General features: G+C 38.6%; 1 protein-coding gene across 1 annotated transcript in view; it reads left to right on the forward strand.

Moving 5' to 3' along the window:
* LOC127412475 (semaphorin-4G-like) overlaps nucleotides 1–26,620 on the forward strand; it is a 66,106-nt gene that overhangs the window by 20,587 nt on the left and 18,899 nt on the right. The window contains exons 3-9 of the mRNA XM_051648866.1: nucleotides 14,222–14,370; nucleotides 17,217–17,279; nucleotides 17,353–17,451; nucleotides 17,540–17,630; nucleotides 17,726–17,839; nucleotides 18,511–18,665; nucleotides 21,227–21,402. Coding sequence (XP_051504826.1) covers nucleotides 14,222–14,370; nucleotides 17,217–17,279; nucleotides 17,353–17,451; nucleotides 17,540–17,630; nucleotides 17,726–17,839; nucleotides 18,511–18,665; nucleotides 21,227–21,402 — 847 coding nt within the window. The remainder of the gene's footprint in view (nucleotides 1–14,221; nucleotides 14,371–17,216; nucleotides 17,280–17,352; nucleotides 17,452–17,539; nucleotides 17,631–17,725; nucleotides 17,840–18,510; nucleotides 18,666–21,226; nucleotides 21,403–26,620) is intronic.

Raw genomic sequence — 26,620 nt, forward strand, 5'->3', positions numbered from 1 at the left:
GATATTATGCTGCAAGCCAGTCAATGCTATGAAGTCCAAACCTAACACCATTGAGTAGACAAGGTTCTAAGCTGGAAGGACTACTATAGGGGCCTGGAAGTGCAAATCATGTAAGTAAAAATCAAGTACTTTCTGGCCAAGGGGAGTAGTTGAATCACCATTAGCTAAATAAAATGGACCCCCATGCCATGCATCGAGCTGTTCCTTGGGCCCCTTCATTTTATTCCATAGGACGCCATGCAGTAATGTGTAGGTAGACCCAGTATCAACAAGCGCTTTTCCACTACAGTTCCTCAGAGTTAAAGGAGCTACTAACTGCTGCAGAAGAACTGTAGGGCCAATCATCCTGTCCTGCTTACTACCAGGCTGTTGTTTTTGTACAGGACACTGGGTATCATAGGTAGACACTGAGCCTCGTTGATGACTACGAGACTGGAGTTCTTTACTACCCTGAGCCGGCCCACCAGAAATTTTCCCATCCAAAGAAGTTTTGAAATTGGGACAGGAACCCGGTGAGTGGTTTTCATGACATCTCCTACACAACAAACTTGCGGTCCTTCGCTCTGAAGGTAAAACAGCTTTTGCATCCACCTCTTTTACCTTTCTGGGTTGTAGATTCTGGTCAGATGCAAGGCTCTTAGTCAGTTGTAACTGGTTATACTTTCTCTGATGTTTGTAATCCCTTTCTGTTTGGGTCCCTACCTGAACTAGTTCCTCAACTGTGCACGACCCCGAAGCTGGCTAACATAACAAGCGTTCATGGCTTTTAGCAGGGCTTTTAGAACCTCCCCCTCAGTGGCTTCCTTTTTCCAGCTCTTAAACAGAGCCTGAAATGAGAAAGCAAAGTCCCGGACACTTTCATTTGCCCCCTGCAACCGACTTCGCACTCTATCTTCCAATAACTCTTGATAATCTTCCGAAAGAAAGACAGCTAAAAAAGCCTTCTGAAACTCTTCCCATGTGTCAACTTTGAACCTCATAGTCTCCCACCAGTCAGGGGTAGAAGCATGGAGGACACTATGCATAGTCGCAAGTATCTCACTATTTGACATTGGTCTAAGAGCTAGGAAGTCTTTACATCTTTCTAAGTGGACTAGTGGATCAGTCTCATCTTGTATCCCCCCCCCCATTTTAATAGGCAGCACACGGCCACAGGTCAAACTGGATGGAATGGCGGCATGTGCCAAAAGATCACTACTTTCACTACTCTCAGAATGTGAAGGGTTATTTATGCCTGAGAAGGGATAGCATCAGGCCATTCAGCTGCCTTACTGTCAAGGGGGTGGCTTTTTACACAAGGGAATCAAGAGTAGTTTTCACGGTAAGTAGCTGCTGCTTCAGACTGCATACTTGCAACTCCTTACCACCTACGCTATGTTCTTCTATGGCTGCTTTAAAAGAAAAATGTAATGAGTTGTTAGCATCAACAAGCAGTTCCTTCAACTCACTATGTGACTGTTTTGAATTCCACTGGATGGCTTCAACTGTCCAATTAGCAAATAATTGCATGCACTCACTAATGACCTCTAAGAAACCAGTATTGGCCTTTTCAAATGCTGCCAATGTTTCTTTAGGAATATCAAAAGCACGAAGTTTAGTATTTTCCTCAAACTATTTCTTTTGCCAGGACACAGTATCCAGAAATAAACTCTTAAGTGACTCAATTGCCTGGGCAAAAATAGTCAATTCATCTGCCTGCCTGCCTGCCTGAACTGATGAGAGGAACACCCAGGAACAGTTGTGCTGGACCTGTGTCATCATCTAAAACGACCGCACAACATTCAGAGGGGTGGAGGGGCTATCATGCAGGGGCCCCACGCAACTCTCATCTACAGGAAGGTCAATAAGAAATGAACCATTCTCCATAGTTACAATAATAAATCAGGCCAATAGGCACACAACATCTGAGGGTCCCTGTTTGGGTGCCAGTTCTGTATCGGTGTTGGCCTTAATAGGTTGGGTTTGGGTGCCAGGGGTTAAAACCACCATAGTTATTAAATTAAATTCAGTTATCATCAACAAGACAGTCTGTAAATGTAATAGATTAATAGTTCTCTTATAAATGTAAAATAACACAAGGAACAGAAAGATACTTATTTTTTATTTTTATTTTTATTTTTTTCTCCCCAGTTTGAAATGCCCAATTCCCAATGCGCTATAAGTCCTCATGGTGGCGTAGTGACTCAGTCTGGGTGGCGGAGAATGAATCTCAGTTGCCTCTGCGTCTGATACCTTCAATCCGCACATCTTATCACGTGGCTTGTTGAACGCATTACCGCGGAGACATAGCGCGTGTGGAGGCTTCACACTATTCTCTGCAGCATCCACGCACAACTCACTATGCGCCCCATCAAGAGTGAACCACATTATAGCGACCACGAGGAGGTTACCCCATGTGACTCTACCCTCCCTAGTGACTGGGCCAATTTGGTTGCTTAGGAGACATGGCTGGAGTCACTCAGCACACCCTGGATTCAGACTCGTGACTCCAGGGGTGGTAGTCAGTGTCTTTACTCGCTGAGCTACCTAGGCCCCCCAGAAAGATACTGTTTGAACTTTTCTCTATTGTTCAGTAAAATCAGATCACAGACTGACATTTATCACATGACTCAGTAGTACAATAAACTTCAACACAGCGAATTGTAGTCTAGGCCCAAGAACATTTACCTTTTAATACCTTACAACATCAACAACAATGGGTGTAAGTATTCATCAATGCTTTGTGAGTTATAACAAAATAAATGCAACAATTAAGAATTTCATATCAATGAAACAACTCTTATGAAGGCAAAACATTTATGAGACACACTGTTTCACAAAAAAGTTAAAGGGAAAAAAGGATGAGAAAAATCCTTACTGGCGCAGCAGTCAAACCACCATGTTTTCGAAACAATAAAGGAAATGAATCGGCAAATAAAAATAAATTACATCCCTACAAAATACCCTCCCTATAAACAAAACAACACTGAGTATCCTCGTTTAAACTGCAATACTCCCTGCTTAATTTAAAGAATGAAAGAAACATCCGTGCCTGTCACCGACACAATGCTAACTGACTGCGTGATCTGCTCTCTCAACCACGGATTTACAAGCACTCAAATTCAAACGCGGGACACCAACCCCATCTAAGGTAAGAACCGCAAGCACCACAATTATAAAACACAAGCCGTAGTACTTAGTCATTAAATGCAGAGTTGTGGCTGAAGCAACGCTCAAGTCATACACCCGGCAGTGTAACCTGGGATGACCTGCAGACCCTGACAACAAAGGAGAGAACGCAATCGCATTCGTGCTTCCTAAAATAACTTCCTCCCCGGTATCCCGTATGCATGCTCAACAGAGCCCTACCGGGAAAACAACTGATCATAGAAAAAAACAATCGCTGACAACTGTCACATTTTCTTCAAATTTCTAAGCAACTTCTACTAGCTAAAACCAATGAGCTCATCTCTCCTCTCTTCCCTCCTCCAGTCATTTCAGTCAGCATCCCTGTGCAGGCACAAACTCAGATTAGCACTTGCAATCTGGTAAATTGCTGTAAAAACTGCTAGATTACTTTTACTGTAAATGCACCACATCTGCTATTCACATATGCAGCAGTTTCAGTCTTTTTTCTGTTTTGCAACCATTCACACATCAGCACCAAAATGCCATTAAACTCTGAGGTGTAGTTAGTTATTTTATCAGTTGACAAACTTCTTTAGCCGCTCTGTACACCACTTCTAAAATCTGAACAGAATCTGAAAAATACTTGGTATCACACACTTACCAACTATGAAAATGGCTATAGACAAATCATACGACACTGTTCACACATAGCATCAAAACTGAACTTTTCAGGTAATGTTACAATTTCTCATTCAAGGAAATAGCCAGTGCTGAATTTACTGGTAATTTTGAAAAGGTTGTGTTTACACATGACCTCTAAACTGAAAATTACAGTTAAAGTGACTGTTCAAAATGAGAGCGTTGAAAAAGGAGTTACATTTTGGTCCATTCTCACCCAAAACCAACTGGATTGCATTAGAAGACATTAATTAAACCACCGGAGTCGTATGGATTATTTTTATGCTGCCTTTATGTGATTTTTGGAGCTTCAAAGTTCTGTCCACCATTCACTTGCATTGTATGGACCTACAGAGCTGAAATATTCTTCTATAAATCTTTGTTTGTATTCAGCAGAGTAAAGAAAGCAATAAACATTTTAGATGGAATGAGGGTGAGTAAATTATGAGAGAAGTTTCATTTTTGGGTGAACTATCCCTTCAGTTTTCTGGAACTGTGTATAAGCGAATAAGTCACGGAAAGGTGAGAAAGTGATGGAAAAGATATACTGTATGTTTGCAGAATACAGGTAGATGCATCCTAGTGCAGAAGTTTCTTACGGGGGAAATTACTTCAGTAAAAAGATTCATATGTTCGTCCAGTAGGAACCCTAAAAACTATTGTGGCCTTTTCTGATTTATTGATTAATTACAGACACATAACACACATGCATACTGACATTCTTTGGTCAAATATATTTTGGATAATGTACAGCCAGCTCAATCATTTTTGCAGAATAAACCCTGACAGGGTGATTAGAACCAAACACATTTTTGTATCATGCTGAAGGTTTTTTTTTTTGTGTGTGTGATAATGACTGGCTGAATGTATATTATCCCACTAATTATACAGCAACAAACCAAATAAATAAATAAACGGACATGAAAAAAAAAAAGATATTTAAATTGAAATGATTGTATTATGTGAGATGAAAGAGACCGCAGAGTGCTATGTGAGTCATGAGACTATTCCAGTGTGGAAAATGTGTTGCCAAGGACAGCGGTCAATTAACCATTTAGTGTTCATTGGCAATTCAGAATCAAATATATGTATAATATAATATATCTAGTCAGGCTAGATTAATAGATTATACAACATCTGATCACCCTGTCTTAAGTTTATTTTGCGATAATGACAGACTGACTGTATTTTATCTCTTACTTACAAGTTAATAATATTTGGTTAAGTTGTCAAAATATGCTCACACGCTTCTGCAGCATCTTGCTTGAAAATGATTGTCTTTGACAATAGACAAATTTATTACATAATCACTTATGAGCACCCATTAACATTTTTATTAATGTGTATTGTGTCTCAGCAACCCCAATTGTTTCAATACAGCGTGAGTCAGCCTCCACCACCTACGATCACCTTTCTCTGTGGCTGGTTAACCATTAATGAGTTAAGAAAGGCCTGTAATTTATCCCCTAGTAAACCCTAACAGACATGAACTACAGAGCCGAGATCGTGACAAGTTACTGAGGAGGCGAGTTTCAATTATATTTGCACTGTATGTATTGTACTCCTCAAAGAGAGTTTGAACACATTCATTATGGTTCTGTCAAATATTAAATCTCACAATGCTGAGAAACTGTACATGAAATGACTGGTTTAAACTGGATGATGAACACTGTGTTCCACACATTCTCAGGAGACATCCAGTTGTTTATTTAGAAAATACACTGTCTTTCTGGCTCTCTCTCTCTTTCACAAAGCCCCTGGGAAGACAACCCAAATCACGTTGTGGATCTCACATTGATTAGCTAATTAGCAGTGGCAGTTTTTCAGTTCAACAGCCTGTCTATCCGTCTGAGCGTGTGGTGTGTGCAAATAGGAGAGGAGTGTCTCAGTTAAATGCACTACTGTAATGTCAGTCTGACAGGTCTGTGGGGATGGTAGTCATTCTGCTGTTTATTCATGTGTGAATGCTCAATTTATCTTGCATATATTCAATGGGCTTACCACATATTGTGGTACTGTATTTTAAAAACATCACAATGCAAAGAATGATTTTCTTACTCATAATTTTTGTCTTGTTTTCCAGTAAAAATATCTAAACATCCTTAAAACAAGATATACATTCACTGGAAAACCAAAATGGCATATGATTATAAATGAACAAATTATAATTTTGTTTACTTATAATTTACTCAACCTCATATTGTTCCAAACCTGTATGACTTTCTTTCTTATGCAGAATATACAAAATCATAAAATTAGTCCGTGCAATGTCATATTTCAAGTCTTCTGAAAGTATACGGGGGGAAAAAAACAGCAATTTAAAAGAATAGTTCTCCCAAAAATGAAAATTCTCTCATCATTTACTCACCCTCATGCCATCCCAGATGTGTATGACCAGGGTTGGGAGGGTTGCTTTTATTCCACTACATATTACAGAAAACATGCTGTAAAATGTAATTTGTAACGTATTCCGTTAGACTACTCAAGGTCAGTAATGTATTCTAAATACTTTGGATTACTTCTTCAGCACTGGTAGATTTTTTTCACTTGTCTTGACTATAAAAACTCTACCAGTACAGTAAGACAAAATACACATGTTAAAAATACATTCACTGAAAAACCTAAATATCTTATGCAGTGTTGTTTCTAAAGCAAGATAAATCTAATTGATCTTGTTTTAACGATTTTTTGATATTTTTACAGGAAAACAATACAAAAATTATTATCAAGAATATGATTTTTGCCCTAATATCAAAGGTCTTACTAGAAAAAAAGAAATTATGATCTAACGTGAATTTTCTTGATAAAAAAATATGATTGTGCCTAGTAACGTGCATGTAAAATGTCTAGAAATAGCATTTTAGCTTAGCGTAAAGCTGACAATTTTCACAAGGATTATTTCTATTTCTTCTGCTCCAAACTTCAAACTTACTTCTCTGTCTGCTCGTTTGAATGAAACACATCATAAGAAAGTGTTTCACTGCTGTTCAAATGCACTTTGGATCACATCATTTATATATATAAATGTTTTCTATCTGAAAGGACTAAATATTAAATGAAACAAATGACAATAAAATGCAAAGTAATCTCTTCAGTGATCAAAATACTTTTTGAATGTAACTGTATTCTAATTACCAATGATTTAAATTGTAACTGTAGTGGGAATACAGTTACTTATATTTTGTATTTTAAATATGTAATACCATTACATGTATTCCGTTACTCCCCAACCCTGTGTATGACTTTCTTTCTTCTGCAAAACACAAATTAAGATTTTTAGAAGAATATCTCAGCTCTGTAGGTCAATACAATGCAAGTGAATGGGTGCCAATGTTTTGAAGCTCATTTTTTTTAAAGTAATTTTTTTAGCGCAGGGTGACCATACATCCTCTTTTTCTTGAAAATGTCCCCTTTTTTGGAACTGAAAAAAGTGTTGGGCCGGGATTTCAGAATTGGCTAAAAATGTCCAGGATTTGGCTTTGTCTTAATATTGATGTGCTCTTTATATTTAGGACAACCATACATTCTGTGTATTTGATACTGTGCATCAGTTTTCACATGTTTACATGGCCTTATTTCAAAATATGTTTTTTACACTCTCACTTGCCTGCTCTCTGCGTGCACGCTGTGTGTGTGCGTGAGAGATTACCAGACGTGCTCTGCCACTCTCATCCAGAAACATCAATAATGTAAGTACACTTTTAAAAGTATGTTACCCAATTCTGCGAATTATTAAATAGGACACCTGTTTCATCAGGCTCACGCTTACTATGCATTGTAATTTTTAACTGAAAATACTGACTATATTGAGACAACATCAAATATATGGCTCATTGGGGAAATTCAAACTACTATGACAGATAAAATTAGACCATGATAGAAATTTTACAACTCAGTCCGTCAGATATTTGAGCACATCCTGTGTATGTGATCTCTAAAGATTGCACTTGTGTGTTAATTGCAAAAAGAAATACAATGAACAAGAACACAGGTCAGGCCATGTGAGGGGAGAAACAAGCCCTGCATCTCTATTCACATACTGTCCATACTAAATATTATGTGACAAGCACAAAATTTCAGCACAGCAGGAGGACTGAAAAGTGTGAAGACCAAACATACTGATTTTTTAAATTATTATTATTAATTTTTTGTAGTGCAGTGTTGCTTACAAAAACTTTAACTGTAATCATGGTCTCATGGCAGTGGAAGACAAATAAAATATGCTACAGTCAGTTGGCTTTTCATAAAGTGAGTGAGTCATTTTGGAATAATCCTGTCACAATGCTTGGATTATACTTTAGCCAGAGAACAGGAAATGCAGCTATTGTTCTCTGTTGCTTCATTGTTACCCTGCAATACGTCTTGCTACGTAATGAAATTCAGGAATCTTATAATTGAGGCAGGAGAGTGCATCTGTTGGCTTTCCACTGAGATATTTTTAGGGTCAGTGGTTTCATTGCTATATTGAATGCTTAAATTATTTGACCATTTTTATAATAATGAATAATGTTTGACGCATTTGCACTTCCAGAAGGTTGAATAATTTGACAAGAGACCCTTATAAAAAGGTACTGTGTTGGTAGCATTTTACAGTTATGGTGTCAGATGGTAACACAGTGGTACTTTGGTGTATACAGTGGTTCTGAATGTTTACCATATTCATATACCATGGTACCATGTACTACAAGGTTCTTCAAATAATACCAAGGTATTAGCATGGTATCATGTCCAAAAACATGCCAAAACCATGGCACTTTTTTTTTAATAAGTTTTATAATGCTTTGATAAACTCAAATTTTATGTTGGTAGAATGTCATGGACACTGAAGCCAAAATTAATTCCCATTGAATAAACTCATTGTCTGCCTGTGTACTGTTTCATTGACCTCTCTCAGTTCCTCGTAAGATCCCATAACCATGTTGAACAGACACATAATTGTGCAGTTTGGAAATCCTAAAGAGTTCTATTTGAGCAATCAGGAAAACAAGTAATTCTGGTTTTGAGAAATAATAGCATGCCTTAGTTCAGAGAGCTATATGTGCCTGAGAATGACAAGCACACCTGGGTCGTGTGGTTTGTGTCTGTTTAATAGTAGGCCTGCAGACTGCTGTCAGTCAGGTTGCTTTTCTGTATGGGATGGGCGTTACTTCATGCTGGGCCGGTGCCATTTTTACACATCTCTTGACATTCGTTTGAAGTACAAAGCTTCTCTGCTCACCCCAAGTCGGAATACCGTGAAGCTCCCTGTGCTGTGCTAACGTAACCCCAGTTCTGTTTGAATAACCTTGGCTTGCAATTTGTTTACCATTTTGAACTGCTGTTTGTATAATGGTTGAGTTGAATCTGGTGCCCAGCGGCAAAGTTCAGCCTCCATGTGACGTGGTCCTCTAGCATGGGATGCTGGTGTGCTGGTGTCTCCACAGGGCTTCATAAAAGGATAGTGAAAATTTGTCATCATTTACTCACCTTCATGTTGTTCCAAACCCATATGACTTTCTTTCTTCTGTGGAACACAAAAGGAGGTATGAAGCAGAATGTTGCCTCAGTCACCATTCATTTTCATTGCATCTTTTTTCCATACAATGAAAGTGAACAGTAACCGAGGATGTCATTCTGCCTAAAATCTCCTTTAACTACTTTACCCAACAACACTCCCTTGGTTAACCAGCTTTACCCGGAAGACCAGCATGGAGGTCAATTCAGAGTGGTCTAAGCTGGTCTTTTCAACAGGGAGAATGTGAATAAAGTGTGTGATGTGTAAATGTCCACATATGTGCTTGCCTGCGTGGGAATATGTTTGTTAGTGTGTTTATAATGAGTATTCGTGGATGCACTAACATTCTGTGCATGTTCTGCTGGGCTTGAGATTGCTGCTGTGTTTCTCTGAGCTAACATTGCCCACTGCAGAGTGCAGGTCACAGCAGAATAATTGCCAGAGGACTGTGGGAAACTCCTTGTGATCTGATACTTAATATTGAATGGATCTGCTCCGTTCACATCCTGTTGGCCCTGAATGCCTGAGTGGGGGGTGGCTTCGTATAGATATTAAGAGGAGAGATGACAGCAATTGTAAATTCTGCTGTTTAACTTTTAACCAGAGGATTAGACTCAAGGCTTGTCTTGAGGTTCAAGAAATTAAAAATAATTCTTCCACTCTCATGACCTCTTGCCCACTAATTGTTATTTGATCATTCTGTAACTGTTCGGCAAGCACAGAGTTTGAAATTTGTTTCTGTAGCAGGGCTGTAACCACCTTAGACATCCCCATACAGAAATGTGTTATACGGTCATATAAAATAGTGGAAATAGTGTTATATTCTATTTACACCCCTAATTAAAGACTAACATACAGTAGAGTGGCATCACTGCAGTGTGTTTATTGTGTTTATTTAGATTCCCACAGACACCTACACCAACCCCTACCCCTAACCTTAACCTTCACTTACAAAAATTAACCATGAAGTTTTACTTCAGTAACTCAAGTCAAGTCATTTTTATTTGTATAGTGCTTTTCACAACACACATCATTTCAAAGTTGCTTTACAGAAAATTTTGCTTTAACAGAATAAGCTGTAATGTAGTAATTACACGGCTGCCAGCACTTTGATGGTCCAAAAGTCACATTTAGGCAGCATATCAGTAATCCATGCGACTCCAGCCGATCAATGAATGTCTTCTGAAGTAAATCGATAGGTTTATGTAAGAAACAATTCGATAATTAAAATGTTTTTAACTTTAAATCAGCGCTTCCATCCAGGGCTCTGATGCAGTTTGAAACGGCTGAACTCACACGTGACGTTCGTTCTTCTGTTGTAAATAAGCGCCGCTTCCGAATTCTCACGTGAACTCGCCAATGCGCTTACGTCACGATTCGCATCAGCTGCTGGCAGGAAGCGCTTTTTAAAAGTTAATAACGTTTTAATTATCAATTTATTTTTTACACAAACGTATCGATTTGCTTCAGAAGACATTCATTGATCCACTGGAGTCGTGTGGATTACTTTTATGCTGCCTAAATGTAACTTTTGGACCGTCAAAGTGCTGGCACCAGTGTACTTCCACTATAAAGATCTGACAGAGCTCTATCTTCTAAAAATCTTCATTTGTGTTCTGCTAAAGAAAGACAGTCATACACATTTGGGATGGCATCAGGGTAAGTGAATAATGAGAGAATTTTCATTTTTGGGTGAACTATCCTTTTAAGGCAACTGTGGCAAGAAACACAAAACTCCATAAGATGTTGGTTAATGGAGAGAAATAACCTTGGGCGAAACTAGGCTCACTGTGGGGGCCAGTTTCCCTCTGGCTAAACAGCATGAATGTAATGCCAATATATTACTTTAACCATAACCATAGTACCACAATGGTATTTTATGGTAAAATCATAGTAACCACAAAATTAAACATGGTTACTATATTAACAGCATATTACTGTAGTAATATCATGGTTTATTGCATTAAAAGTATGGCTTCGGGGAAAAAACAAAAAACAAAACAAACAAACATGGTTATTACATTATTACTACAGTAAAACCATGGTTAATTTGACCTTTCTCTCAACTCCCTGACCTTCACCTTGACCAAATCACTGCGAGGAAATCAACCTTCTTATTCATTTTTATTTATTATTATAAGTAGTATTAAAGGAAATATTAATAGTGGAGATGAGAAACATGATGGGAAAGAGTGTGACAAAAGGCAGATTTGAATCTGGGTCATCTGCACAAAGTTACACCTCACGCCACTACAGCAACACTAGGGGTGCAGTTTGTCTTAAATTTGCGTGTTTACAGCAGACTATTGGAGTGCAAATAGCTGCGCTGTGTGGCAGGTACTATTTACACCTAGTGCAAAAAGTCACTCCGTTTTTTTTTAATACTCCACCCATCTGCCATTTGTCAGACAGATTGTCCTGCCTGGCAAACAGTTTTGCTGTGTCAGGCTCTGTCAGGACTCGTGATTCTCAAACAAACAGAGTTTTGAATGCGTCTCAGAGCCACAGTGTCTTTTAGGGGAAATCAATCTACGAATGTCTATGTATACTTCACCTATACATTTTTGTCCCCCAATCCTGAATATTTGGTTACATTCTTGATCTGTAGCACACTACATTTTGGCCAAATGTATGTGTTGGTTAAAAGGCTGATTTGACTGTATTTGATAAAATAAGATGCAATTTGGTTGTTATATTATTTGCCAGGTGTTAAGAGATGATTCTGTATGTAAGATTTCTACAGTGTAAGTCGGATAATATCATGAGACTGGTATGGGTTAGGCTAGTAATCGTCACTATTCCTACTACAATCAACAAATGAAAGTATGAATAGGAGTGCTTAGGCATTCGAGGTTTAATCAAATGTATTGAGCATCTGTGTGTGAGAGAGAGTATATTGTGAGCAGGAAACATTAAGCAAATGTGAAGATTTCGCATGTTTGCGCAACCCAGCGCTGTGTCAGCAGGGAGTCAGAGGGCACCTTAATTATCCTCTCTTCCTCTTCTTCTTCTTCTTCTTCTTCCCTCTCTCTCTCTCTCTCTCTCTCTCTCTCTCTCTCTCCTCTCTCCTTCCGTCTGTCTCTCTTACGCTTTCCCTGTTGCTGACTCCCCTCTGTCTCTCCATGGCTTTATTTCTCAGCTCTGCTGTCACTGTAATGCCCTGGGTTCTCAGCCAAATCTAGCTGTGCAGCATAACCTGTCCTGTCCCTGCATGCAATCCTGCCACACACTGCTACCCAAACACTATTGGAGATGTGTATTCTGTGATGTATGTGTATGTTGATGCTCTACAGCATGTGGTGCTATTTTTGCAGTAGACAAATAGAATGTGTCATGAAATCATCATCACAGTAGTGCGATACACAGCACACTATTGTGCAAACAAGGAACCAGAAAGATTTGTGTGTGTGTGTGTTTGTATAAACTCACCTTTGTGTTAAAAGTGTGATCTACTTCCTACTCTTAAGGAACTAGTGCTAATAGTCTTGTAAACTTGGCATAGCTTACATGCAGTACTTTTGAATTATCGCCCACTTTAATACATATTGTAAACTTGTAAACCACCAGTTAAACTTTCACATTTATTTTATTTTAGACATCTTGTGTCCACATATCCAGAACATACGGTGTACTTCTCACACTGGATCCAATTTAATCTTAAAACAATCACAATTAACTACAAAATGGACCTGACAATCAAAACGGATTTGACATACCAAAGTAATGGCTGTAGTGTCATTATAGTAGGATTGCCAACTATCCTGAATTAGCCGGGACATCCGTATTTTGGCCAAAATGACAACGTTCTGTATGGCACACATCTATTGTCCCATATATTAGTGTGCAAGATGCTCAAGGGGGAACCATATCTTCCCGCCCATTTGGTTTGGTTTGGTTTGTTTGTTTGTTTGTTTGTTTGTTTTGTTTGGTTGTTTGTTTTATTTAAACCAAACCGTATCTTTATTTCGGTTAAAAAAGGGAAAGGTCTGATATTAAATACTTAAAAATAGGACACACTTATGATTCATGAAAAATTGATACCCAGAAAGGAGGAAAGTCAGCAGGGGACATGTTGTCTTGCCTTCTATGCAGGGTCCCTTAAACATAGACCAAGGAACATATAAAAAACAAATTGACCCAAGCCCTGCCTCCTTACCATTGCTAGCTGACAAGCTTTCCAACTAGCACGTGTTCTGCAATGGTCAAACATTGAGAGAGAAGCAATTGGATTGAGTAAATTACCTCAGGAATCATTAAATAACATCTTGATTAACCATACATTTGTAACAAGTAATTATATATACAGTATATAGTCACCAAAAAGGTATCCAGAATGCCACGAAAGGCTACCAAAATATACAACTGGGCTAAGAAATACACAATGGGGAGGCTTGCTTTAGAAATGAGGCAAACACTTATCACAATCACCTAAAAAGGGAGAAACTTTATTAGATAGCAATTACAATAGTTTACATTTGTGTAAATCAATAAAAGTGTCCCTAACATTTCTAGAGTGCACTCAGTATACTGTGAATTATTTACTATTGTCTCTACTATAACCTAGATCAATATGTGAATCAATATGTGAATTCAATCAAAGGTGAATTAAAGTGAAGTTCTTAACATTATTTTACCTTGGAGCAAATGTAGGTGTGCTTAATTGATGTTATACATGTTTATTTGGGAATGAGGGCTAACACATACAATAGTTTAATATACAGTATGCAATACCTTTATCAAGATTTATTTTATTTCTTCTCTTGGATAAGGGAAAATATTTTTATTTTTAATAATATTTGAAATATTATACTGTATATACATGCACAAAATACTGGAAGTTGGATGTCTCAGAAAGCAGCGTGGTCTCACGGCACCCACTGTTCTTAAGACCACTTTTAAGGATAAAACATGTCTTTAAATGGTCTGTGCTGTGTGTTGTAGGACTGTTGAACTGCAGGCGCTTCAGAGGCTCGACTTTCAACTACAGTTTATTGCTGTTGGAGGAGGAGGCAGGCGTACTGTACGTAGGAGCGAGAGGAGCTTTATATGCCCTGCAGGCTAGTGACATCTCCAGCAGCTCACTGCAGAACGTAAGTACTCACAAACACACCACCACTTAATTACAGAATATGCAAGGCAGCTCAGCGTATTCATACAATCATCACACATTCTGTTTTTCCTTTCTCTTCTTCTTCTCCTCAATTTTCTGCAATTAATTCAGCCCAAACAGCTTAGCAAACAGAATATCTATCTATCTACCTACCTACCTACCTACATACCTTTTAAGAAATTGAATATTAAAGTTTTTTCTATGCTATTTCCTTTTGAAAATCAAATGTAGTGTATTTTGTTTTGCCATTTGTTTCTTTTCGAAGATGTAAAAGACCACTTCATTATATACTGAAATTTTTTTTGTTGGTTTAACATTATTCAATTGTGTTGATTGGTTCCACAGAATGAAAATGAGTTTCTTTGAAATGACTTTTAAAATGTAGGCTTTACTCTAATACTTTGTGTAACGAGAACCTAAATGAATTGAGTTAACCCAACTTACATGTGATCTATTCAAATTACTCTATTGAAACTTGCTGCTTGTTGCTAGCTAGCAGCAAATACATTAGCATATTATATACAGTATGTGTGTGTATATATATATATATATATATATATATATATATATATATATATATATATATATATATACATACATTGGCGGCCAAAAGTTTGGAATAATGTACAGATTTTGCTCTTATGGAAAGAAATTGGTACTTTTAACCAAAGTGGCATTCAACTGATCACAATGAATAGTCAGGACATTAATAATGTGAAAAAATAATATTACAATTTGAAAAATAAAATTTCAGAACATCTTAAACTACTTCAAAGAGTTCTCATCAAAAAATCCTCCACGTGCAGCAATGACAGCTTTACAGATCCTTGGCATTCTAGCTGTCAGTTTGTCCAGATACTCAGGTGACATTTCACCCCACGCTTCCTGTAGCACTTGCCATAGATGTGGCTGTCTTGTCGGGCACTTCTAACACACCTTACAGTCTAGCTGATCCCAAAAAAGCTCATTGGGGTTAAGATCCATAACACTCTTTTCCAATTATCTGTTGTCCAATGTCTGTGTTTCTTTGCCCACTCGAACCTTTTCTTTTTGTTTTTCTGTTTCAAAAGTGGCTTTTTATTTGCAATTCTTCCCATAAGGCCTGCACCCCCGAGTCTTCTCTTTACTGTTGTACATGAAACTGGTGTTGAGTGGGTAGAATTCAATGAAGCTGTCAGCTGAGGATATGTGAGGCGTCTATTTCTCAAACTAGAGACTCTGATGTACTCATCCTCTTGTTTAGTTGTACATCTGGCCTTCCACATCTCTTTCTGTCCTTGTTAGAGCCAGTTGTCCTTTGTCTTTGAAGACTGTAGTGTACACCTTTGTATGAAATCTTCATTTTTTTGGCAATTGCAAGCATTGTATAGCCTTCATTCCTCAAAACAATGATTGACAGATGAGTTTCTAGAGAAAGCTGTTTTTTTTGTTTGTTTGCCATTTTTGACATAATATTGACCTGAAGACAGTCTATTGCATACTGTGGCAACTCAAAAACAAACATAATGTTAAGCTTCATTTAACGAACCAAATAGCTTTCAACTGTGTTTGATATAATGGCAAGTGATTTTCTAGTACCAAATAAGCAATTTATCATGATTACTCAAGGATAAGGTGTTGGAGTGATGGGGCCTGTCTAGATTTGATCAAAAATTACTTTTTTCAAATAGTGATGGTGATGTTTTTTTTTTTACATCAGTAATGTCCTGACTATGCTTTGTGATCATCTGAATGCCACTTTGGTGAATTAAAGTACCAATTTCCTTCCGAAACAGCAAAATCTGTACATTATTCCAAACTTTTGGCTGCCAGTGTATATACATATATATTGGGGATCTGTCATCTCTCAGCAAGCACCATACCTTTTATACAGTACAAAGATATCTTTGTGCTGTATAAAAGGTATGGTGCTGCTGAGAGATGACAGATCCCCAATCAGTCATTATACTGATGATCCCTCAGTATTTGCTTAATTAGAACAGCAATAAACACTGATGTTTCAGTAGTAATGTACACAACCTTGACCTAACCATTAGCTCCACTCTTCCTCACAATGGTAACCTCCAAAAAAAATCCAACATGACAGAAACTCCTCTAAATCCCAACATAACAGAACATTTACGTAACACTAACGAGTTTCCTACTTGTTTCATTTTGCATTGAAATACATGAAAATAACGCTTAATTTTAAAATGTACTCTCACAATCCAGTCCCATGCAAAGCATGGTGGGAACTTGAAATCCCCTGCCCGGTTTAAGCAATACATTGATGCAACAAATATTATTCACATTGTCCCAACACAATTGGATTAAGTGAACATTGATGGATTGTAAAAAAATAAATTAAGTTGAAACCAAATGCTTAAGAATTGTGTTGCATTAGCTCATTTTAAATAAGTTAATTGAGCTTGCAGTAAAAATCACGTTGAGTGAACGCTATCTGTTATAAGTCTAAATCCATTTGAACGTTTCATTGCAATGTGAACAAATCACTTTTTGGTGGCTGTGTTGAATATCACTTGGACTTTAGGCAATATAATTATGTTCTCATCTCAAACATAAATGTATTATGTGTACTGGTTTAGTATTTTCAGTAGAGCAGCTTTCCCTTTTTTTCAGTGTACTTTAGATAGATAGATTCTTTCCTCCTAAGAATTATATTTTCATATTTACCTTAGATGTTTTCCAACCATTACGCAGTGAGAGTTGTTTATAAACACTAGTTGGTACAATTTGGCACTGCGAACAAGAGCAGGAAGTTTCCAGGACAGCAGTTTTACAAGTCTTTACAGTTCAAGAATTCTTGTTAATCTTTTACTCGGACAGATTGACTGGGAGGCATCAAATGAACAGAAGCAACATTGCTTGAACAAAGGGAAAGATAACCAGGTAAGTCACGGTCTCATCTATCATATTAAAACCTCTTGTACAGTTGCTGACCTAGACTTCCTCATCCTGACAGACGGAGTGCTACAACCACATTCGATTCCTTCAGAGGCTCAACAGCACACACTTGTACACTTGTGGCACACATGCTTTCAACCCTCTGTGTGCATATATTGTAAGTAACTGTGATCTGAGAGGTCTTACTTTGAGATCAAAACATTTAGATGTAGGACAGTGTAAGTTACCTTGTTGTGTTTTGCCAGGATGGGAGGGAGTTTAAGATCTCGGCCTTCGAGGAGGGTCAAAAGAAATGTCCATATGACCCCAACAAAGGATACACTGGTCTGCTGATTGGTATGGCATCAATAAAGCAATATACTGGACATTTGATCCTTAGTTCCTTTGATTTAAAAAAAATCTTATTTTATTTTTACCTCTGTTTTACATAGATCAAGAGATGTACACAGCATCTCAGTATGAGTTTCGGAGCTTTCCAGATATCCGCCGCAACTCTCCGAATCCCACACTGAAAACAGAAGAGGCTCCCACTCAGTGGCTAAAGGGTCAGTTTACAGCAGTACATGTTATTTGTAAAAAATATTTAATCCCACACCATAAACATTACAAAATTGACATATTGTGTGTTAAATGTTTGGTTCCCTCAACATTTTGATAATAGTATTTGGCCATTTATCTGTACAATGATGTCCAAATGTCTGAGAACACATTGAAAATCGTAAAAACATTTTTTATTTAAAAATGAAAATAAAAAGATTTATGACATCAGGTGAAGAAGAAATGTTAAGATTCCTTCTAGCTTGTGACACTGACCATTTTAAGGGGTCGTGCAACAGAATGGAGCAAAAAGTCAGATTTCTTTGCTTCAGTTTCAAGCACACAAGACGCTCCTTGGAAAATCATGCTGGATAACATGAATCAATAGGTTTTGCACAAACTTGTGGAGTCCATATTAGCTCAAGTGTATGCTGTCATTAATGCAAAAGAAGGACTTAAGAACCAAATACTAAGAAATTTTGAAATTCATATACATTTTTCAATTAAACTTTTAATTTTTGGTTTTTGTTTGTTTTTATTAATTTAGAACCATTTTCAATTTTGGACCACACTGTACATGTTTACAATGCTAAAAATTGGTAATTTTAATGTGCAACTTTTTAATACCAGTAGCTATTTTTGGAGTAATGCACTAACAGCAGTCTACTGTCCCATGCAGAGGCTGATTTTGTGGGCTCAGCATTGGTGAAGGAGAGTGTGAGCAGCTCAGTTGGAGATGATGATAAGATTTACTTCTTTTTCACGGAGAAGAGCCAGGAGCTCAGTCCGTACTTCAGTCACAGCAGAGTAGCACGGGTCGCCCGTGTGTGCAAGGTATGACGCTCACAACATGTCTTCACCCTATTCTTCACTCTAAATACAGGACACTATCTTATCTGCATCTTAAATTCATTTAATTAAAGTGTTAAAATAAGAGGGCAGAAATCCAGCATGAGGTAAATATGCTTTGCATTTTCAAGTCGAACTAAAACGGTTGACTAATTCAATCTCTTCCACAGAGGGTGTTGAAATAATTTACTTAAAGTAGCTACTGTATCATAAAGTTGACATGCCGTAGACTTTTTTTATTGCTTTTATACAAAGGTGATATAACTATGGACTAACCCTAAAAAAAAAAAAAAACTTGCATTTTAAGAGTATTTATTTATTTATGAATTTTCCAATTAAGGATGTCTCTGAAGGTCCCCAAAGAAAGGTTTTGACAGATTTAATTTACTTTTGGGGACAATTTTGTCCTCAAACTATAAGAATGTGTGTACACACTCATAGAAGTGCTTCATAAGTGTGTTTTTAGGCACCGAAAGTGTTTCATTCCCAGCAGAGTAACAGCTCTGTCCTCAGAATGCTTAGTATTTAAGTGTGGTGTTCTACAGGTTTCCTATTAGGGTTGTACAGGAGCATTGTTGCCAGGCATCTCACTCTAACGGCTCCATTCCCATGAGACCGCTTACCTCTCAACTAGTCAGTCTAGCTCTACACACTCACATCAAAGTGCCAAACGAAAATGTCTTTAACCTCACATCTTCTAGACTGCTACTTCACAGTGTTTATTTTCCATCTGATGTTTTCTGTGCGTTCAGTGTGCAGCTCAATGGGCAATGCATATAAGCAATTTCAGTATGCGCAACTGGTACACTTCATATTTTGTCTCAGACATTGGGGAAATGTCTTAAAAGTCAGGATGCAGCTTGGTGGATATTTACTGCATATTTAAAGGATGTTTGATGTTGATAACTGGCCTAATAGAGCTCAACAGTGCCCACCCACATTTTCAGCTGTCTAGGTTCTTGAAGTATTTTTTCCATTTATGTCTTCTAATGGGATTTCATAAAGTTCTTTATAAAAGAGTTCAAAGACATGAACCAAACCAACCAGCTCCGAGGTGAATCACAACATTACAACTTTAATTTGAAGCTAAATAGTATCTGAAAATCTGACAAAAATACAAAATAACAAAACTGTGTACTTTCATGAGGGAATGAACTACAGTCCCATAAAGCATTGCGAATGATGTAAATAGCATCGCGAATGGCATAAAAAAAACCCAGTTTTAAGTTTATTGCAAAATATTCAGATATATACAAATATACGATAAATGCAGTCAGTGTAAATGAATGGGATTTTTTACCTTCCAGAACCTGACTGTTGCGCTCTACTGGGATTGTGTCCAACATTGGCAGTTAGCATTAGAGATATTATTTGGAGTGTATTTCGGTTATTGGACATTATTGCAAATAATTCAGCTGCAGTGTTCAGGTTATTTTTCTGCATGTGGATGTATGTAGATTCTGCATGAAATAGACTATGTGAACTCAGGGCACAATCATGTCTTCTCTGTGACAGTTTACACAGCGGGTTCACCTTAATTAGTTTTTTAGTTCTTATGTTGCTGTTCTTTTCAGACTGTTTGTAAATGTCATTATCAAAAAGGGCATTATCACACCATTGCCAGTGCATTGTGCAGTGGTTTCATATGACCATACATCTGCTTCTGAAAATCATCAGCTGAGATGATGTCATCTTTAAGTCAACTTTCAAGATCGAGTTTCCTTTCGCATGATGAATTAAAGGTTATAGAGTCATTGTTATTACTGAAAATTGATTACTGGAGTAAGAATTGCTGTAAGAAACTTGGGGTTCAATCAAAGTCATTCCTCTATTAAGATTTATTCTCCTCTTGAGAGGTAGCATGGAAATTTACTTGATCCCCCTAACGTCATTGGGGATTCCTTTACATACAAAAAAGTCATCCAATTCAGCTCATTTCCCATTCCCACAGTCACACTGGCAATGTTAGCTTCCACCAACCATGCCAAGAACCAGAAGTAACAAGCTCTCTTGTACTGCTGTTTTGCAGCAGTCTGGAGTTTTTCTAATAACCTAGTGTTAAATTGATATAAAGATTTAAACTAAAATGTTGGGCTTTTTCTAACTAGTCAGTATTGTATTAAATTGTCCCTGTGAATTGTGAATCCTTTTTGTTTTCATTACCATTTCCAGAAGTACGGTAAACATCAAATTAGAACAGAATACAATAGTAATAACTCAGTGTTTGAGAGATCAGTGTTGGAGAATTGGGAATTATATTTATAGATAAAGAAAATGTATATTCAAATTTTCCAAAATAAATATGCTGTCAGGCAGTGAAAGATGATTTAGTAAGTGCCCTATAGAGAGCCAATGGGTGCAACTAATGTTTTTTTTTTCTTCCAAAATGTCTTATTATTTTTAGTATTAGTATTTATGAATGTTATTTATTATACCTTTTATTGCTTTCATGTGTACTTAATATTTTAACATCTTGCTGGTATGAGTAATCTGGAATCTGCTTTTTCATCCTATGATTTTTTTCTCTCTCTCCTTTGATCTTGTAGAGGGACAGAGGAGGTCTCCTCACCCTACAGAAGAGGTGGACCTCCTTTCTGAAGGCACGGCTGGTGTGTTCTTTACCTGACTATGAATTTCACTTCAACGTGTTGCGGAGTGTGTTTTTGCTGGAGGGCGCCAGCTCTGAGGATTCTGTACTCTACGGCATCTTTGGATTGGAATGGTAAGAGAATCGAAATGTTGGGTGGTACTGACCATGTTTTGCTTGAAAAGTGTGTTTGTGCTATTTTTTTTTTTTAAATAAATGCCACTTGGTTTGATATTTTGTTATATAATGCAAAGACGTTCATACATTTTTAAGTGTGGCATAAGTATCCAAATACGTTTTGGGGCCACTGCATGTTTTATTTGCATAGCTGACCACTTAAATATTTGCAGATGTGTTTGATTAAATGTATGAGATTGCATTGTGCATGTCCATAATATTTGTTATCTGTCACATGATTGACGTCACTCTTTCTGTCCTATTCGGTATGGTTATCCTCATCAGAAGAGCTAGATCTTACCCATGATCTGCAGTCTTCTCAGGTCGAACTCTTGAATGAATCAAACAGATTGCTTGCTTCTCGCTCAGGTTGCTTACATCAAATGAGGAAACAGCATTTACAGTCTGCCAGGATCATCAGAATGAAATTCGCTGACACGTCTTCTTGCTGCCTGGATCACAGAGCATGTTTTATTCATAAGCAGGTTACATTCTCTCAGGAGATCAGAGGATTTGCTCCGGACAAGTACAGAGGAGCCCCTGAGCTAGGCTTTGTAAAATCTAAAATCTGGCTGATTTTTGAACTGGTGGATTGTGTACTTTGAAGCTTGAGGACCACATTTCTGTCCTTGTCAGCATGATGGTTGTGTCTTTTGTGTTTATTCTGGTCTCTGCCTCAGACAGCCGCTAACAGATCCACCACAGTCCTTTCACTGATTGTCTGATACATACTGCATGCAAAAAATGGCAAGAGCTGGCTGATGTAACACATTTTCTGCGTTGTGTCATATAACCAGGACATATTCATTTTGGACAGACTGAAATTCTGATCACAATATTACACTTTTTCCAAAACAAAATTCTGTACAACCATGTGTGGAGACTGACACACCATTATATAATTTTTTTCATGCTGGCCTATTATTGTGGTAAATTATTTAAGATAAACCAGACAAAACAGCTGTGGTTATTTGCGTTACATATCACTGTTACTAAACCTAAATTTTTGCTAAAAGATTTTTACGTGGTTCGTTGTATGTATCGCAACAGTTTCCTGGTAAAATGAACACTAGAGGTGCTACAACAACAACATGTATTCCTTTTCACACAAATCATGAGTAAAATGGCAGATTATCAGTTCATAAACATTTACTTTTCACCTTGTTCCTCACTGTGATGAGGAGGAGGGTGGGGCCGGGCTGTGAGGACACATGCCTGGCCCTGAATCGGGCTAATCAGCCGGGAGGGGTATAAAGACGAGCCGGAGGCGCCAGTTCGAGAGAGAGAGAGAGAGAGACACATGCGGCTGCTGTGTGCATATGTGTTTACGTTGATTTAAGTTAATTTATGTTATTAAAACTTATGTTGACTGTTCCGCCGGTTCCCACCTCCTTCTTGTCCACCTTACCCTGTTACATTGGTGTGAAACCTGGGAAGGAGTGTTGCGCTGTCGTGGAGTCCTCGCCACTGCCATCCTGACAGGGGAGCAGCCGCAGCCGTCTACCTGGGGATGGATGGGTTGCTGCCAGCTGCCGAGAGTTGGAGGAACTGTTATCGTCCGCTGAGAAAAGGGAGGAGCCATTCCGTCCACCAGAGGTTGGACGGCTCGCTGCTGTCCGCCTGGGGAGGAGTGAGCTGTCGTCCGCCAGAGGTCAAAGGAGTGGCTGAGGACCAGGCGATGTCTTGTCCAGGGACCGGCGAGCCAGTTTTCTCTCTCTCTTCTCTCTCTGTCGCTCCGAATTGCTCTTTCCCTCTCCCCTTTCCCTCCCCTCGTTTCTCTCCCAGGGCTCCAGAAAGGCAGGGAAGACCTGCCAGCAGGCACAACCGGAAGGGTGACACCCCCCCTTCCAGGAAGGGAGGGGAGTGCATCATGCCGGGGGTTTCCCCGGCCTGAGTCAGGCGATGGAGGAGTGTGACGAGGAGGAGAACAGAGCTGGGCCGTGAGGACACACGCCCGGCCCTGAATCGGGCTAATCAGCCGGGAGCGGGAAATGACGAGCCAGAGATGCCAGTTCGAGAGAGAGAGAGAGAGAGAGAGAGAGACACATGCGGCTGCTGTGTGTATATGTGTTTACGTTGATTTAAGTTCATTTATGTTATTAAAACTTATGTTGAATGTTCAGCTGGTTCCTCCTTGCCCACCTTACCCCGTTACACTCATATTTAAGACATCAGAACACTTTTATTATAGCGCATGACTTGTAAAGTGATACATTTTAACATTACACTATCAACTATATTAAGCTTGTTCAAACATGATCAAATTGTGCAGTAGCTCAACTGCAAAGGACCAGGGTATGAGTCCTGAAGAGGACGCGAGTCGACACGTGAGCTGAAAGTGTAATAAAACCACCACAAAATGTCGTTGTAGCTTCAGCAGTTTGCGTATTTAATTTGCTTTTATGACACTATCGGTTAGGTTTAGGTTTAAGGTATGGAGGATTTACCCATACCCAGATTTATGGTAAGGAGGAAGGTTTTGTTGATTTAAAACTTGATAGAGCATTAACCTTCAAAACATCATTTGTTTGGAAGAAAATTTAACTGGCCTTTTCCACCTCGGAAATGCCGAGATATGTGTAAGGAACCACATAATATCATTTTTCAAAAAAGGTCGCCACAGTCACCTAATTTTCATGAGATCAGGCTAAGATTGTATTAGCCAGAATAAACTGAATGAGGACCAGATTGTATGCCACAAGTCAAAAGTCTGGCTACACAAGACTATTTTTATTAATTTGTTTCCTTTTACACATTTCTAAAGAGCTAAACTAGTTGTAGCACATAGGTCACACATGCATTGACGCATGTGCAAGCCACTGTTTTGACTGTGATAGCATTCATGAAACCCTGCTGAAAGGGGCGTTTCTGATAACCTGCCAGGCACTTGATCTGTGGGATGTGGCTGCATGAGGCGCAAACCACAAGCATGCGAGTAAGTGAGTGATGAATGACAGTGACAAACATAATGCCTGCTGCGTCAGAAAATAATTAGGTGGTAGAAGTGAGAGTGAAACTGGGAGAGACAATTAAAATGACAGTGAGAGCATCAGCTGAGCTCTTGTGACCTGTTCACATTGACCTTAATCAGGGTAAGGTTGGATGACTGCGGTGTCACCATGACATCAGCGTAGGTGCAAAGTGTACGTCTGAGTGTTAGGCAAGTCTGAATCAGCCCTGGAATCTCCAATAAAAAGCATGGTTATTTACACCATGTCCTAACCAGGCATGATACGTCAAGTTTCCAGTGACAAGCAATTTGTCTGTCCACATTATTTGTGAAATTGCTGTGCTATGTGACCAAGGGTGCAGCAGTCATTTTAAAAGTGGGGGTGGGGGTGGGGGGGGACACAGCTGACAGTAGGTGGCTCGCACAGACCCAATACTTACAGTGCAGTATTAATATATTACAGTATACAGTTGTGCTCAAAAGTTTGCATACCCTTGGATAATTGGTAATATATGTACCATTTTTAAAGAAAACATGAGTGAGCAGGCAAAACACATTTCTTTTATTTCTTATGGGATACATATTCAACTGTAGGTTATAACAGAATGGCACAATCATAAAACAAAACATGGCAACAATGAAAAAAATGAAATGACCCCTGTTCAAAAGTCTGCATACCCTTAGTTCTTAACACTGTGTATTGCCGCCTTTAGCATCAATGACAGCGTGCAGTCTTTTGTAATAGTTGTCCATGAGGCCCCAAATTCTTGCAGGTGGTATAGCTGCCAATTTGTCTTGGCAAAATGCCTCCAGGTCATGCAAAGTCTTTGGTCGTCTTGCATGAACCGCACATTTGAGATCTCCCCAGAGTGGCTCGATGATATTAAGGTCAGGAGACTGTGATGGCCACTCCAGAACCTTCACCTTTTTTCTGCTGTAACCACTGGAGGGTCAACTTGGCCTTGTGTTTAGGGTCATTGTCATGCTGGAAAGTCCAAGAGCGTCCCATGCGCAGCTTTTGTGCAGAAGAATGCAAATTGTCTGCCTATATTTTCTGATAACATGCTGCATTCATCTTGCCATCAATTTTCACAAGATTCCCTGTGCCTTTTAGAGCTCACACACCCCAAAACATCAGTGAGCCACCACCATGCTTCACAGTGGGGATGGTATTCTTTTCACTATAGGCCTTGTTGACCCCTCTCCAAACATAGCGCTTATGGTCACTCCAAATTACAGTGTGCCAGAAGCTGTGAGGCGTGTCAAGGTGTTGTCGGGCATATTGTAACCGGGCTTTTTTGTGGCATTGGCGCAGTAAAGGCTTCTTTCTGGCAACTCGATCATGCAGCTCATTTTTGTTCAAGTATCGTCGTATTGTGCTCCTTGAAACAACCACACCGTCTTTTTCCAGAGCAGTCTGTATTTCTCCTGAGGTTACCTGTGGGTTTTTCTTTGTATCCCAACTCTTCTGGCAGTTGTGGCTGAAATCTTTCTTGGTCTACCTGACCTTGGCTTGGTATCAAGAGATCCCCGAATTTTCCACTTCTTAATAAGTGATTGAACAGTACTGACTGGCATTTTCAAGGTTTTGGATATCTTTTTATATCCTTTTCCATCTTTATAAAGTTCCATTACCTTGTTACGCTGGTCTTTTGACAGTTCTTTTCTGCTCCCCATGGCTCAGTATCTAGCCTGCTCAGTGCATCTATGTGAGAGCTAACAAACTCATTGACTATTTATACACAGGCACTAATTGCAATTTAAAATGCCACAGGTGTGGGAAATTAACCTTTAATTGCCATTTAAACCTGTGTGTGTCACCTTGTGTGTCTGTAACAAGGCCAAATATTCAAGGGTATGTAAACATTTGATCAGGGCCATTTGGGCAATTTCTGTTATCATTATGATTTAAAAAGGAGCCAAACAACTATGTGATGATAAATGGCTTCATATGATCACTATCCTTAAATAAAAGATCATTTTTTGCATGATCAGTCATATTTTCAAAATCTATGCCAAAATTTCACAATTTCTGCCAGGGTATGCAAACTTTTGAGCACAACTGTATATTAATATATAAGTATATGTATTATATTAATATATTCGTATTATATATTTTTTGTTTTTGTTTTGGATTTTCTCCCCAATTTGGAATGCCCAATTCCCAATGCGCTCTAGGTCCTCATGGTGGCGTAGTGACTCACCTCAATCCGAGTGGCAGAGGAC

This window comes from Myxocyprinus asiaticus, chromosome 21, assembly GCF_019703515.2.
Source record: "Myxocyprinus asiaticus isolate MX2 ecotype Aquarium Trade chromosome 21, UBuf_Myxa_2, whole genome shotgun sequence".
Taxonomy (NCBI): domain Eukaryota; kingdom Metazoa; phylum Chordata; class Actinopteri; order Cypriniformes; family Catostomidae; genus Myxocyprinus; species Myxocyprinus asiaticus.